This window comes from Coregonus lavaretus, assembly GCF_964263955.1.
Source record: "Coregonus lavaretus genome assembly, contig: HAP1_SCAFFOLD_868, whole genome shotgun sequence".
Classification (NCBI taxonomy): domain Eukaryota; kingdom Metazoa; phylum Chordata; class Actinopteri; order Salmoniformes; family Salmonidae; genus Coregonus; species Coregonus lavaretus.
Window position 1 is genome coordinate 199,648 of NW_028158638.1, and position 15,729 is coordinate 215,376.

The 15,729-nt window shown below is 46.5% G+C and overlaps 1 protein-coding gene across 1 annotated transcript; it reads right to left on the reverse strand.

Annotated features, from left to right (window-relative positions):
- Window positions 1-13,759: 13,759 nt before the first annotated feature.
- Window positions 13,760-15,238, reverse strand: LOC311123733 (caspase recruitment domain-containing protein 18-like). Its single transcript, XM_084197972.1, has 4 exons — window positions 15,119-15,238; window positions 14,859-14,991; window positions 14,746-14,775; window positions 13,760-14,274 (listed from the first exon to the last, which is right to left on the reverse strand). The coding sequence occupies exons 2-4, from the start codon at window positions 14,944-14,946 to the stop codon at window positions 13,874-13,876; spliced, it is 519 nt and encodes a 172-aa protein (XP_084054098.1). The 5' UTR covers window positions 14,947-14,991; window positions 15,119-15,238; the 3' UTR covers window positions 13,760-13,873.
- Between the last annotated feature and the right edge of the window lie 491 nt (window positions 15,239-15,729).

Genomic DNA, 15,729 nt, shown 5'->3' on the forward strand with positions numbered 1-15,729 from the left:
CTCTTTCTTAACAACAGCCTGTATAGAAATCAAAACGTCTCCGGTGAACAGCCTGTATAGAAATCAAAACGTCTCCGGTGAACAGCCTGTATAGAAATCAAAACGTCTCCGGTGAACAGCCTGAATAGAAATCAAAACGTCTCCGGTGAACAGCCTGTATAGAAATCAAAACGTCTCCGGTGAACAGCCTGTATAGAAATCAAAACGTCTCCGGTGAACAGCCTGTATAGAAATCAAAACGTCTCCGGTGCTGCAGCGTGCGCTCATTCGTTGTCATGCTCTGTTGTGGTATTAAAATATATTCTGCTTGTCTCCAGTCATGTAAAATGACAAAGAATTGCATGAAATGCCTTTTATAAAAGCTATCATTTCTTCACCCCTACCATTGTCCGTGGTGGTCTGCGAATCCACAACCTTCTGGCTACTTTGCCATGTGATGGTTACAAAACAAAGAACAGTTTCTAAAACTCCATATCTAAAGGCTCTGGTCTGTCCTAGGAGTGAGGGTAATTTGGGGTATAGGGGAGGGTCAGTTTTTTTTTTTTCCTCATGTTTTACAAATTCACATACACAGATAGACAGACACATAGATACATTCCATTCCTTTTAATTTAATCTATGAAATGTATTTGACAGGGACGCTGCACATCAATCAACATTTCAGTAAAGGTGTCAGATTTAGCCAGCTAGCTAGTTTTCAACTGTAGTCCCTGGGCAGGTAGATACAAAATAAAATTGCCCTAGCACTAACACACCCGATACAAACAATCAAGGGCTTGATGATAAAGTTAATTAGTTGAATCTAAGGTGTTAGTTCTAGGACCAAAAGCTAAAACATGCACCTCCTGGGGGCCCTGGAGGAGAGCTTTGAAAAAGGCTGAGCCAGAATAACGTCATTCAAATGAAGTCATTATTTGTTAATGAACTAACTGACACGTTGTAGTCCTACATCAGTTGTACAACTTCAGTGTGGACTTTACAGGTCCCTATGGCTGTGTTTCCACAGGCTGACCAATTCTGGGTTCTTTTCTTTCACTCATTGGCTTTTGACCAATCAGATCAGCTTATTTTGCCAATTAACAGGAAAAATATCAGAATTGGGCTGCCTGTGTAAAACGCAGGTGATCCGCCTTCTCAATGAGACAGTCTGTTATCCTCATCACATGACCATGCTCATGAGGCATTTATAAGTTAGATTCTGGGTTCTGATGGGGTATGACAGTTGAACTGAGCTCATGAGGCATTTATAAGTTAGATTCTGGGTTCTGATGGGGTATGACAGTTGAACTGAGCTCATGAGGCATTTATAAGTTAGATTCTGGGTTCTGATGGGGTATGACAGTTGAACTGAGCTCATGAGGCATTTATAAGTTAGATTCTGGGTTCTGATGGGGTATGACAGTTGAACTGAGCTCATGAGGCATTTATAAGTTAGATTCTGGGTTCTGATGGGGTATGACAGTTGAACTGAGCTCATGAGGCATTTATATGTTAGATTATGGGTTCTGTTGGGGTATGATAGTTGAACTGAGCTCATGAGGCATTTATAAGTTAGATTCTGGGTTCAAGATGTCAGCAGGCAGGCAGGCAGGCAGGCAGGCAGGCAGACAGACAGACAGACAGAAGCAAGCACACAGAGACAGGAGTGGTGAGCTCCCTTCACTTACCTGGAACATTAAGTCATAATAGTGAATACACATGACTTCATTTAGTGAATTACATGACTCATTTCTTTATTTTATTCAGTTCAATCCAATTCAATTAAACTGAATCCAATCCATTCAATTCAATTCAACAGAGTCCAATCAATTCAATTCCAATCCATTCAATATGATTCAATTCAGTTGTTACTGGAGATTTCCAGAGAGGTGTAGGTGTGTCCATGGATGGTGGTTGTAGTCTGGGTCAGATAACAGTCTGGACAGGTAGACAGGAAGATGGTGGTGGAAGAGACAACGAACACTGTGAAGACAGACAGACAGACAGACAGACGCACACAGAGACAGGTCTAAAGTAGTGCACTATAAAGGGAATAGGGTTCCAGGTCTAAAGTAGTGCACTATAAAGGGAATACGGTTCCAGGTCTAAAGTAGTGCACTATAAAGGGAATAGGGTTCCAGGTCTAAAGTAGTGCACTATAAAGGGAATAGGGTTCCAGGTCTAAAGTAGTGCACTATAAAGGGAATAGGGTTCCAGGTCTAAAGTAGTGCACTATAAAGGGAATAGGGTTCCAGGTCTAAAGTAGTGCACTATAAAGGGAATAGGGTTCCAGGTCTAAAGTAGTGCACTATAAAGGGAATAGGGTTCCAGGTCTAAAGTAGTGCACTATAAAGGGAATAGGGTTCCAGGTCTAAAGTAGTGCACTATAAAGGGAATAGGGTTCCATTTGGGACAACATGTTCTACTAACTCCAGCTTAGCATGTGGTCTTCCAGAGTCAGGGGGAGGTTGTTACTACAACATCTGGAGCCCTGTCTAAAGAAAGGAGGAGGAGGAGGAGGAGGAGGAGGAGGGGTCTGAGGAAGAGGAGGGGTCTGAGGAGGAGGAGGAGGAGGAGGGGGAGGAAGAGTCTGAGGAAGAGTCTGAGGAGGAGGAGGAGGAGTCTGAGCAGGAGGAGGAGGAGTCTGAGCAGGAGGAGTCTGAGCAGGAGGAGGAGTCTGAGGAAGAGGAAGAGTCTGAGGAGGAGGAGTCTGAGCAGGAGGAGGAGGAGTCTGAGCAGGAGGAGGAGGAGAACGAAAAGAGGTTAGTTCAATACCTGCTGGCGTCCAGAAAGAAAACAAATACTATTTCGGTAAGGTCTGGCAAACACACACGTATGTAAATACCAACACAGCCTGTATCCGCAAAATCATCACACACAGGCAAGTCGATTAGTATTTAGTGTAAATGGAGAATATGATGGACAAGCTTATTCATAACAATAAAAAGGTTGATAACAAGATGCAATCATTTTCCGTTAGAGATAAAATATATTTCGTTTCTTTTGCATTTTAAAATAATTACGAATATACATCTATTTCCTAGGCTATTATTTATTTCGTTTCCATGATCATTGCATAATAAATTCCTCACAGTTTCTGTGATGGTTTCATACTCACGTGGTAGCATATAGACCTACAACAAGGTTACTGTTCCAACCATCTCTCGTTTAATTGGACCCACTTCACAGCAGTAAATAGATCAGCTGTTTCAAGTATTTTGCTCTATAATAAATAATACCAGGGGTCTCATTTATAAACGTTGCCTACACACAAAATATGCCACAAAACATGCATGTGGCACTTTTCACGCAAATGTTGTCATTTATAAAAACGGAACTTGACCTGAGAATTTGCTGCAAACTTTAGACCATGCGTGCGCACAGTTTCTAGTGGTTGAAGTCTTGCATATTAATAAGGCAAAAGTAGCCTAGTAAATTTTTGTGCAAATAGGGAATATATGACGAGACTCTTATTCATAACAAAACAACCGGTAGCCCTAGCTAAATACAATAACAAGATGCAATCATTTGCTGCTAGTGAAAATCCATTTATCTTTACATTCTAAAATAATTAGAAATAGGCATATATTTCCTGTTATTGCAGAATAAAGCCTATACTCGCCAAATAGCCTATAGGCCTACAACAAGTTCGGATTGGCTACCATTCGTCCCATCTCTCATTTAATAGGACCCACTTCACAGTAGTAAATAGATCAGCTACAGTATTTCCAGCAGCCTATTTTGCTCTATGCGATCCGATCCGAAGCGCAGTTTAACGTTAGAACAGACGATTCACCTTTTCCATTGACGTTTGTAGGCGACTGAATTATGTAATGTGACATTTCTTGCGTAGAAAACATTTCATTTACAAACATAATACATTATCATAATCATTGCATAATAAATTCCTCACCTTTTCTGGCCATGATGAGTTCATATTCCCGATGTAGCCATACAGAAAATTACCATGCGCATTTCTCATTTAATTGGGCCTATCAGATAGGTCAGAAAGGCCTACAGCAAATGTCACTGTAAAATAAAACATTCTGCCAACATCTTCAAAGACATTTGATCAAGTTCGCCATGGATATTTCCTTTAGATATACTGTCTGGGCCTAATTCCAATCCTTCCAAAGTATACAGCAAATAAGGGCATTATTGTCACCATAAAAGATTGATGATGGGTGTATTTCATAACGCTAGTTCATGCAGGCACCGTTTTACAACAGGTCTGATTTATAACTGCAAACATGAATGCGCCAAGTTTATACATCTCAATGCTTTTGTGCACATTTATCAATTTATAAATATTGTGTAGAAACTATCCTAAAATACTACTTATAAACGCTATTTTAAATGTTGGTATGCATAGAAAAAGTGTGATGTATCAACCAATCCTATGACGCAAACGTAGGAGGTCGCCATTGATAAATACCAGTTGTTCTCAGCCTCAGTTCTTGTGTATTACTTTGGCTATTTAGCATTTAGAAACGCCCCTAATTAACCAGATATGGTCAAAATCATCCATTTAAAGCCCGTGGGGAATGTACAAAGCCTTACAATGAAATGAAACAACAAAAGCTAAGAAAAAACTTTTCCTAGACTGAAATAGAGGTGCTAGTGTCAGATATTTAATACAACCAAAAGGTTCTGCTGAATGAACAAGTCGTGCTTTCCACCTGGCCACCACATTCAGTAGCGTCTTTTGCACATAACATCACCTATCACCTGCTCATTAAGAGTAGAAGCCTTCTCTGTTCACATAGCCTAGTTGAACTCGTTTTGGGATGGTTCTTTTATGGCGATGTGGGGGCCGTCTATTTCTCCGTTCGTATTTGGGAACCCATTGATGGCAAAGAAACCCCTCTTAACCTGTTGCGCGATGGTGGGAATTGTATGTTACAGTACGTTTTGCTGATGATTGCATCCAAAACATTGGCTCATCGAGGGATGTGAGATGCCGCTGGCCGATCGGAAAGCTCCGGTTGAAAAGTGCCGTTGCCAAAAACCCGAGGATGGATAACACTTTGACGCGCACCCGAATGGCATGGGTTTGCCTTTCTAAAGTAGGTCTTAAATCCTCTCAAAAATCCTATAAGATTGGTTTTGGGAAACGATATCTGATGAGCCAATCTGTACTTTCTGCTAAAAAGTCCCACCTGTCTCTAAAAACGTGCTCTCTGTGAAATGCAGCGGTGCCAGATCTTCCAACAGAGCAGAGTACATTTACATTTACATTTTAGTCATTTAGCAGACGCTCTTATCCAGAGCGACTTACAGGAGCAATTAGGGTTAAGTGCCTTGCTCAAGGGCACATTAACGTCATTTAGCAGACGCTCTTAGCCAGAGCGACTCACAAATTGGTGCGTTCACCCTATAGCCAGTGGGATAACCACTTTACAATTTGGGGGGGGGGGGGGGTTAGAAGGATTACTTTATCCTATCCCAGGTATTCCTTAAAGAGGTGTTGTGAGGGAGCTTGTTCCACCATTGGGGTGCCAGAGCAGCGAACAGTTTTGACTGGGCTGAGCGGGAGCTATGCTTCCGCAGAGGAAGGGGAGCCAGCAGGCCAGAGGTGGATGAACGCAATGCCCTCGTTTGGGTGTAGGGACTGATCAGAGCCTGAAGGTACAGAGGTGCCGTTCCCCTCACTGCTCCATAGGCAAGCACCATGGTCTTGTAGCGGATGCGAGCTTCAACTGGAAGCCAGTGGAGTGTGCGGAGGAGGGGGGTGACGTGAGAGAACTTGGGAAGGTTGAACACCAGACGGGCTGCGGCATTCTGGATGAGTTGTAGGGGTTTAATGGCACAGGCAGGGAGGCCAGCCAACAGCGAGTTGCAGTAGTCCAGACGGGAGATGACAAGTGCCTGGATTAGGACCTGTGCCGCTTCCTGTGTAAGGCAGGGTCGTACTCTCCGAATGTTGTAGAGCATGAACCTGCAGGAGCGGGTCACCGCCTTGATGTTGGCGGAGAACGACAGGGTGTTGTCCAGGGTCACGCCTAGGCTCTTCGCACTCTGGGAGGAGGACACAGCGGAGTTGTCAACCGTGATGGCGAGATCATGGAACGGGCAGTCCTTCCCCGGGAGGAAGAGCAGCTCCGTCTTGCCAGGGTTCAGCTTGAGGTGGTGATCCGTCATCCATACTGATATGTCTGCCAGACATGCAGAGATGCGATTCGCCACCTGGTTATCAGAAGGGGGAAAGGAGAAGATTAGTTGTGTATCGTCAGCGTAGCAATGATATGAAAGGCCATGTGAGGATATGACAGAGCCAAGTGACTTGGTGTATAGGGAGAAAAGGAGAGGGCCTAGAACTGAGCCCTGGGGGACACCAGTGGTGAGAGCACGTGGTGCGGAGACAGCTTCTCGCCACGCCACTTGGTAGGAGCGACCGGTCAGGTAGGACGCAATCCAGGAGTGAGCCGCGCCGGAGATGCCCAGCTCGGAGAGGGTGGAGAGGAGGATCTGATGGTTCACAGTATCAAAGGCAGCAGACAGGTCTAGAAGGACAAGAGCAGAGGAGAGAGAGTTAGCTTTAGCAGTGCGGAGAGTCTCCGTGACACAGAGAAGAGCAGTCTCAGTTGAATGACCAGTCCTGAAACCTGATTGGTTTGGATCAAGAAGGTCATTCTGAGAGAGATAGCAAGAGAGTTGGCTAAAGACGGCACGCTCAATAGTTTTGGAAAGAAAAGAAAGAAGGGATACTGGTCTGTAGTTGTTGACATCAGTGGGGTCGAGTGTTGGTTTTTTGAGAAGGGGAGCAACTCTCGCTCTCTTGAAGACGGAAGGGACATGGCCAGCGGTCAAGGATGAGTTGATCAGCGAGGTGAGGTAGGGGAGAAGGTCACCGGAGATGGTCTGGAGAAGGGAGGAGGGGATGGGGTCAAGCGGGCAGGTTGTTGGGCGGCCTGCAGTCACAAGTCGCAGGATTTTATCTGGAGAGAGAGGGGAGAAAGAAGTCAAAGCATAGGGTAGGGCAGTGTGAGCAGGACCAGCAGTGTCATTAGACTTAACAAACGAGGATCGGATGTCGTCAACCTTCTTTTCAAAGTGGTTGACGAAGTCATCCACAGAGAGAGAGGAGGGGGGGGGGGGGGGGGGGGGGGGAGGAGGATTCAGGAGGGAGGAAAATGTGGCAAAGAGCTTCCTAGGGTTAGAGGCAGATGCTTGGAATTTAGAGTGGTAGAAGGTGGCCTTAGCAGCAGAAACAGATGAAGAAAATGTAGAGAGGAGGGAGTGAAAAGATGCCAGGTCGGCAGGGAGTTTAGTTTTCTTCCATTTCCGCTCCGCTGCCCGGAGCTCTGTTCTGTGAGCTCGCAATGAGTCATCAAGCCACGGAGCTGGAGGGGAGGACCGAGCCGGCCGGGAGGATAGGGGACACAGAGAGTCAAAGGATGCAGAAAGGGAGGAGAGGAGGGTTGAGGAGGCAGAATCAGGAGATTGGAGGGAGAAGGATTGAGCAGAGGGAAGAGATGATAGGATGGAAGAGGAGAGAGTAGTGGGAGAGAGAGAGCGAAGGTTGCGGCGGCGCATTACCATCTGTGTAGGGGCAGAGTGAGTAGTGTGGGAGGAGAGCGAGAGAGAAAAGGAAACAAAGTAGTGGTCGGAGACATGGAGGGGAGTTGCAGTGAGATTAGTAGAGGAGCAGCATCTAGTGAAGATGAGGTCAAGCGTATTGCCTGCCTTGTGAGTAGGGTGGGACGGTGAGAGGGTGAGGTCAAAAGAGGAGAGGAGTGGAAAGAAGGAGGCAGAGAGAAATGAGTCAAATGTGGACATAGGGAGGTTGAAATCCCCCAAAACTGTGAGGGGTGAGCCATCCTCAGGGAAGGAACTTATCAAGGCGTCAAGCTCATTGATGAACTCTCCAAGGGAACCTGGAGGGCGATAGATGACAAGGATATTAAGCTTAAATGGGCTAGTGACTGTGACAGCATGGAATTCAAATGAGGAGATAGACAGATGGGTTAGGGGAAAAATTGAGAATGTCCACTTGGGAGAGATGAGGATTCCTGTACCACCACCCCTCTGACCAGATGCTCTCGGGGTATGCGAGAACACATGGTCAGACGAGGAGAGAGCAGTAGGAGTAGCAGTGTTTTCAGTGGTGATCCATGTTTCCGTCAGCGCCAGGAAGTCGAGGGACTGGAGGTTGGCATAGGCTGGGATGAAGTCAGCTTTGTTGGCAGCAGAACGGCAGTTCCAGAGGCTGCCTGCGACCTGGAACTCCACGTGGGTGGTGCGTGCAGGGACCACCAGGTTAGAGAGGCAGCAGCCACGCGGTGTGGTGCGTTTGTGTAGCCTGTGCAGAGAGGAGAGAACAGGGATAGGCAGAGGCATAGTTGACAGGCTGTAGCAAATGGCTACAAAAATGCAGAGGAGATCGGAATGAAATGAGCTAAGCATCTGGGAGCGGAGAGAGCATGGCCTCCCTCACCAAAAACTTCTACCTCAGAAACTAAAATTGTTTCACTGAACCACCCGAACAAAAACTCTCCCAACTTCCACCTTTAGAAATCAGAATTGTTGTGAACCACAGCGGTTCAATGTTTAAAGGAATAGACTCAACCCACTTTATTCAACTATGACACCATAGCTAACTAGCAAGCTAGCATCCAATAACAATAACACACCGTATAGCACCAACACTTGGTCACAACAAACCACCAATAGTGTGATAACACACTAAACAGATCTAAACAGATCATTCGTGTTCAATGTTTAAAGGAATAGACTCAACCCACTTTATTCAACTATGACACCATAGCTAACTAGCAAGCTAGCATCCAATAACAATAACACACCGTATAGCACCAACACTTGGTCACAACAAACCACCAATAGTGTGATAACACACTAAACAGATCATTCGTGTCTGTGTCAAGTTCCTTTCATGACGCAGCAATGATTAGACGTTGGCTAGCTAGGACAAGTATATTGTATTTAGCTACTACCGTACAGTTATATGGTCGTGTTGGGTAGCTAGCAATGGCCACTGTGTTGACTTTGTTTGAAGAACGGCTAGCTAGCTAGCTTCGTGCTACACCCGGCACACAATGGCTATTGTGTTGACTCTGACTCTGTTCGAAAAAAACGGCTAGGTAGCTCGCTTCGTGCTACAGCCGGCACTGCCAAGACACAGTAACTACCCACAACAACCCACGATGCCTAGCTATGACGCCGTAGCTAACTTGCAAGCTAGCATCCATTAACACACAATTTAGCATCAATACTTGGTTACAACAAACTGCCAAGAGTGTGTTAGCACACTAAACAGATCATTCAAGTCCGTGTCTAGTTCCTTTCATAACGCATAACGCAGCAAAAATTAAACGTTGGCTAGGACTACATTAACATTGGAAACAGCTCTCCAGCGTTGCTAATCGATACCAGTAGCTACCCGCTAGCTAGCTAGCCTCGTGCTTCGATACTAACCTACAATTACCTACGGAAACCTACAATAACAACAATACTAACCTATAATAAATACAATACCTAACTACAGCTAACTACCTACCTACGATCTAATACATGGTTAAGCTTTACTCAACACCATATGAGAAGCTTACCTCCTGCTTACCTCCAGCTAGAGAAAAAAAGATCAGCCATCTCTCATTGGATTTCCATTATCTCAGTCTTTTATAGGATTTACTCAATAGTTTCACTTTCACACGTACCTCTAATTTAACAAATGACTGTACTTTATATGGATTATTATCGTTACAAATGCACCGATGTGGTCAATTATATTTTGCCTGTCAAGACGTTGCATGAATTCACAATGTCAATATAATAAAATAAATAAAATAATGTCATTATTACTCTCACAATAAAACACATTTTCAACATACAGTATATTTTCCCCGTTCTACGCTTGACAAGTGGTTCCCTTATTCCACCACTTGGCACTGATCGTACTCGTGGTCATGGGGCTGAACACTCTCAAGCTAACATTTACATGATCATTTTAGTCATTTAGCAGACGCTCTTATCCAGAGCGACTTACAGTTAGTGAGTGCATACATACTTTTTTTATTTTTCATACTGGCCCCCCATGGGAATCGAATCCACAACCCTGGCGTTGCTCAACCAACTGAGCTACATTCCTGCCGGCCATTCCCTCCCCTACCCAGACTCTTACCCTGCCCACACCACCCAACGGACTCTTACCCTGCCCCCACCACCCAACAGACTCTTACCCTGCCCCCACCACCCAACAGACTCTTACCCTGCCCCCACCACCCAACAGACTCTTAGCCTGCCCACACCACCCAACAGACTCTTACCCTGCCCCCACCACCCAACAGACTCTTACCCTGCCCACACCACCCAACGGACTCTTACCCTGCCCCCACCACACAACAGACTCTTAGCCTGCCCACACCACCCAACAGACTCTTACCCTGCCCCCACCACCCAACAGACTCTTACCTTGCCCACACCACCCAACGGACTCTTACCCTGCCCCCACCACCCAATGGACTCTTACCCTGCCCCCACCAGCCCCCAACAGACTCTTACCCTGCCCCCACCACCCAACAGACTCTTAGCCTGCCCACACCACCCAACAGACTCTTACCCTGCCCCCACCAGCCCCCAACAGACTCTTACCCTGCCCCCACCACCCAACGGACTCTTACCCTGCCCCCACCACCCAACGGACTCTTACCCTGCCCCCACCACCCAACGCATTCTTACCCTGCTCCCACCACCACCCAACGGACTCTTACCCTGCCCCCACCACCCAACGGACTCTTACCCTGCCCCCACCACCCAACAAACTCTTACCCTGCCCCCACCACCCAACAGACTCTTACCCTGCCCCCACCACCCAACAGACTCTTACCCTGCCCCCACCACCACCCAACAGACTCTTACCCTGCCCCCACCAGCCAACAGACTCTTACCCTGCCCCCACCACCCAACAGACTCTTACCCTGCCCCCACCAGCCAACAGACTCTTACCCTGCCCCCACCACCCAACAGACTCTTACCCTGCCCCCACCCCCAACAGACTCTTACCCTGCCCCCACCCCCCAACAGACTCTTACCCTGCCCCCACCACCCAACAGACTCTTACCCTGCCCCCACCACCACCCAACAGACTCTTACCCTGCCCCCCCCACCCAACAGACTCTTACCCTGCCCCCCCCCCCACCCAACAGACTCTTACCCTGCACCCCCCCCACCCAAGACTCTTACCCTGCCCCCCCCCCACCCAACAGACTCTTACCCTGCACCCCCCCACCCAAGACTCTTAACCTGCCCCCCCCCACCACCACCCAACAGACTCTTACCCTGCCCCCACCACCCAACAGACTCTTACCCTGCCCCCCCCACCCAACAGACTCTTACCCTGCCCCCACCACCACCCAACAGACTCTTACCCTGCCCCCCCCCACCCAACAGACTCTTACCCTGCCCCCCCCCCCCACCCAACAGACTCTTACCCTGCACCCCCCCCACCCAAGACTCTTACCCTGCCCCCCCCCACCCAACAGACTCTTACCCTGCACCCCCCCACCCAAGACTCTTAACCTGCCCCCCCCCACCACCACCCAACAGACTCTTACCCTGCCCCCTCCACCCAACAGACTCTTACCCTGCCCCCCCCCACCCAACAGACTCTTACCCTGCCCCCTCCACCCAACAGACTCTTACCCTGCCCCCACCACCCAACAGACTCTTACCCTGCCCCCCCCCCACCACCCAGTTGTAAATGTCTACATATTATTATCATCTTTATCTTGTCTCATTCACTTCTCTTGATTTGATTTATTTTGACCTGCGCTGTTGGAGCCCAGAGCACAAGATTTTGCGTCCCTCTCCATGTGACTAATAAACTCATCTAATCTAATTAACGATGGGATTTTAAAGTGTTTTCTAAAATGGATTATTATAATATTATTATAATTATTATTATTAATAGTAGCATCATAAATAATGTTATTTGTATTACTTCTGTTACCATGACAACTGTCTAGTAATCATTACTTTCAATGCTGTTAACAAATGTCAGTGCTATAATATTATTTGTGCTATAAAGGCGGTTGCTTTTTTCCATATTGTTAAACAACATTGTAAGTCACAATACATTCCTTTTAATTGACATGTACAACATGTATTTGACAGGGATACTGCACATCAATCAACATTTCTGTAAATGTGCCAGATTTAACTGTAGTCCCTGGGCAGGTAGATACACATAGAAAAATACAACGTTATAAAACATTTAGTAGAACATTGTGTATAGATGGGGGCTGATTGGTCCTTCAGCCACTCTCAAGTCATTGGTAAAGGGGAGAGAGGTTGAACAGCTCCTTATATGTCCTTCAGCCACTCTCAAGTCATTGGTAAAGGGGTGAGAGGTTGAACAGCTCCTTATATGTCCTTCAGCCACTCTCAAGTCATTGGTAAAGGGGAGAAAGGTTGAACAGCTCCTTATATGTCCTTCAGCCACTCTCAAGTCATTGGTAAAGAGGTGAGAGGTTGAACAGCTCCTTATATGTCCTTCAGCCACTCTCAAGTCATTGGTAAAGGGGAGAGAGGTTGAACAGCTCCTTATATGTCCTTCAGCCACTCTCAAGTCATTGGTAAAGGGGTGAGAGGTTGAGCAGCTCCTTATATGTCCTTCAGCCTCTCAAGTCATTGGTAAAGGGGTGAGAGGTTGAACAGCTCCTTATGTCTGTCAATGGTCAATGTGCTCTCACTGAGAAAACTGCTGATAGACTGAGGTGGTTGTGTTGATATCCAGCCCCTCTCATTAACCTCTATCAGGCCAACACTGTACAATATATTCATAAAATACATTTCTGTGGTTTTAAGTTGAATGCCAAATTCTCAGAGCCATTTTCCCGGACACATTCACAGTGAGTATGCAAATACAGTAAGTAAATTCCAATAACATCACAATACATGTTTACAATGCGTATACAATACATGCTTACAATGCGTATACAATGAAATTTAAAATCTAAAGTTTAAAATACACAGACATCAGGTAGGTAGGTGTGTTGGTGTGAGAGAGAGACAGAGTTGTATCAACATGTTCTGCTAGATAGGGGTCCAGCTAGGTACCTAGTGGAGGACTAACTGACCCTCCTGCTAGATAGGGTCCAGCTAGGTACCTAGTGGAGGACTAACTGATCCTCCTGCTAGATAGGGGTCCAGCTAGGTACCTAGTGGAGGACTAACTGACCCTCCTGCTAGATAGGGGTCCAGCTAGGTACCTAGTGGAGGACTAACTGACCCTCCTGCTAGATAGGGGTCCAGCTAGGTACCTAGTGGAGGACTAACTGACCCTCCTGCTAGATAGGGGTCCAGCTAGGTACCTAGTGGAGGACTAACTGACCCTCCTGCTAGATAGGGGTCCAGCTAGGTACCTAGTGGAGGACTAACTGACCCTCCTGCTAGATAGGTGTCCAGCTAGGTACCTAGTGGAGGACTAACTGACCCTCCTGCTAGATAGGGGTCCAGCTAGGTACCTAGTGGAGGACTAACTGACCCTCCTGCTAGATAGGGGTCCAGCTAGGTACCTAGTGGAGGACTAACTGACCCTCCTGCTAGATAGGGGTCCAGCTAGGTACCTAGTGGAGGACTAACTGACCCTCCTGCTAGATAGGGGTCCAGCTAGGTACCTAGTGGAGGACTAACTGACCCTCCTGCTAGATAGGGGTCCAGCTAGGTACCTAGTGGAGGACTAACTGACCCTCCTGCTAGATAGGGGTCCAGCTAGGTACCTAGTGGAGGACTAACTGACCCTCCTGCTAGAATATCCACACCTCCAGGAGGCTGCAGAAGGAGAGAGGCTGTGTGGCTGGACCTTTGGTTAGTTTATTGCTATTATAGTGGTCATGTTTGATTGACATTTTCTGTACATTTTTAGGATCCTGAATTAAAGCAACAGACAACAAGACCATGTTGAACCACCCTGCCTGTCTATTCTGCCTGGTCTCCCCACACCCAGGGGTTGGCTACAACTGTAGATCTGAAGCTGTGTACAAAGACAGGGGTCCAGTTCCCCAAGAAGGTTGATCATCCTGGAACATGACTCAGTTCCTTTTCTCAACACCATGTCGATGATGTCACGTGCCTTCTCTGCCCTCTCAGCTATCACCTTTACTGACTCCATTTCCTCCTGGTTGATGACTGTGTGTTGCAGGAGTCCGTCCAGCAGACCATCCAGGACAGGTCCTGACACTCGTCTCACAAACTCTGTCCGTACAGAACCCAGCTGCTGCTCTGCAGAACCAGTCAGACTGCTCTCAGCCGGACGCCCTGCCCCCAACACAGCACCTGAGAGAGGCAGGTTACAAAATAACTACATTTGTTCATTCACATTTACATTTCAGACATTTAGAAACAGACTTCTTTCAGAGTGACCTACGGTAAAAGTCTTCATTGTATTGTTAATCTTTGCATTAAGAACACATTCTGTAACAATAACAACCTGCATCAATGAACACATCACACCACTACTGTTTCATTCATATTTAGGGTCGGTTTTCACAGACGTAGAAAAACAGGCTGGGGCATTCAGAACCAGGCTAATCTACATCACGTCCTGGAGGAGATGTCATTCAGAACCAGGCTAATCTACATCAAGTCCTGGAGGAGATGTCATTCAGAACCAGGCTAATCTACATCAAGTCCTGGAGGAGATGTCATTGTTCTTGAAGACAGCCTTTTATAATCAGGACTAGTCCAACAGTAAACCATGTCGACTGGCTCTCAAGCCATTGGTTTGTACCTCTCATGTTTACTTACTAGTTGAATGGGTTTCAGGGATGTATTCATCTAAAAAAAAACAAAAAGAGGTTATAATCACTAAATAGCATCTGTCAGAAGATAACAAAGTTATGATTGACATATTCTCCTACCTGTTGGTACCATATCTCTCCATACTGTCCTCTCATCATCCCCGATTAACTCCATCTCAATGTCAACCCCTGTGTTTCTCATAACCATCTTACAACAGCTTGGTGTGGTGTCTGCAGGTAACAGCTGAATCTTCTGTAGAAGGTCATATGGTGCAACGATTGAGACAACAGACCGAGAGAGAGAGAAAGAAATAGAATGATATTCCAGTTATTAATATATAATATGACAGATTCATGTCCTCAGCCTGCTAAAACTGCACCTCTGGATTGATGGAAGAGGAATGGGGATTCTTGACTGCAAACCAACTGTTCAGCTTTAAGGACCCGTTTGGACTTGACAGGACCAATTCTGAATATCCTTGGGACACCTGATATTTCTCCCGGTCCCGAACAGCCTACAAAATGAGCAGTGTAGTAGTCAGTCTGAACAATGTAGTCTAATAATTCACACAACTTGCAGCTCACTGAGCAATCCCTTTTTATCAACCCCCAAAAATTGTACACTATTCTTTATTTATTTTACCCTTATTTTACCAGGTAATTGACTGAGAAGAGAGTCTATTTTACAGCAACGACCTCGGGAAGTGTTACAGGGGAAAGGGGATGAATGAGCCACTTGGAAGCTGGGGATGATTAGGTGGCCATGATGGTATGAGGGCCAGATAGTGAATTTAGCCAGGACACCGGGGTTAACACCCCTACTCTTATGATAAGTGCCATGGGATCTTTAGTGTTCACAGTGAGTCAGGAAACCTGTTTAACGTCCCATGCGAAAGACAGCACACTACTCAGGGCAATGTCCCCTTCAATGCCCCGGGGCATTGTGTTCTCCTTCGAACAGAGAGAAGAGTGCCGTCTACTGGCTCTTCAA

What these genes read in the sequence shown, in the direction of transcription:
- LOC311123733 (XM_084197972.1), bottom strand. Translation starts at nt 14,946, where the DNA reads ATGGTTATGAGAAACACAGGGGTTGACATTGAGATGGAGTTAATCGGG. An exon ending in GAGAGATATGGTACCAACAG is followed by an intron (nt 14,776 to 14,858) that starts GTAGGAGAATAT and finishes GTTTTTTTTTAG; the next exon opens with ATGAATACATCCCTGAAACC. An exon ending in CCCTGAAACCCATTCAACTA is followed by an intron (nt 14,275 to 14,745) that starts GTAAGTAAACAT and finishes TGCCTCTCTCAG; the next exon opens with GTGCTGTGTTGGGGGCAGGG.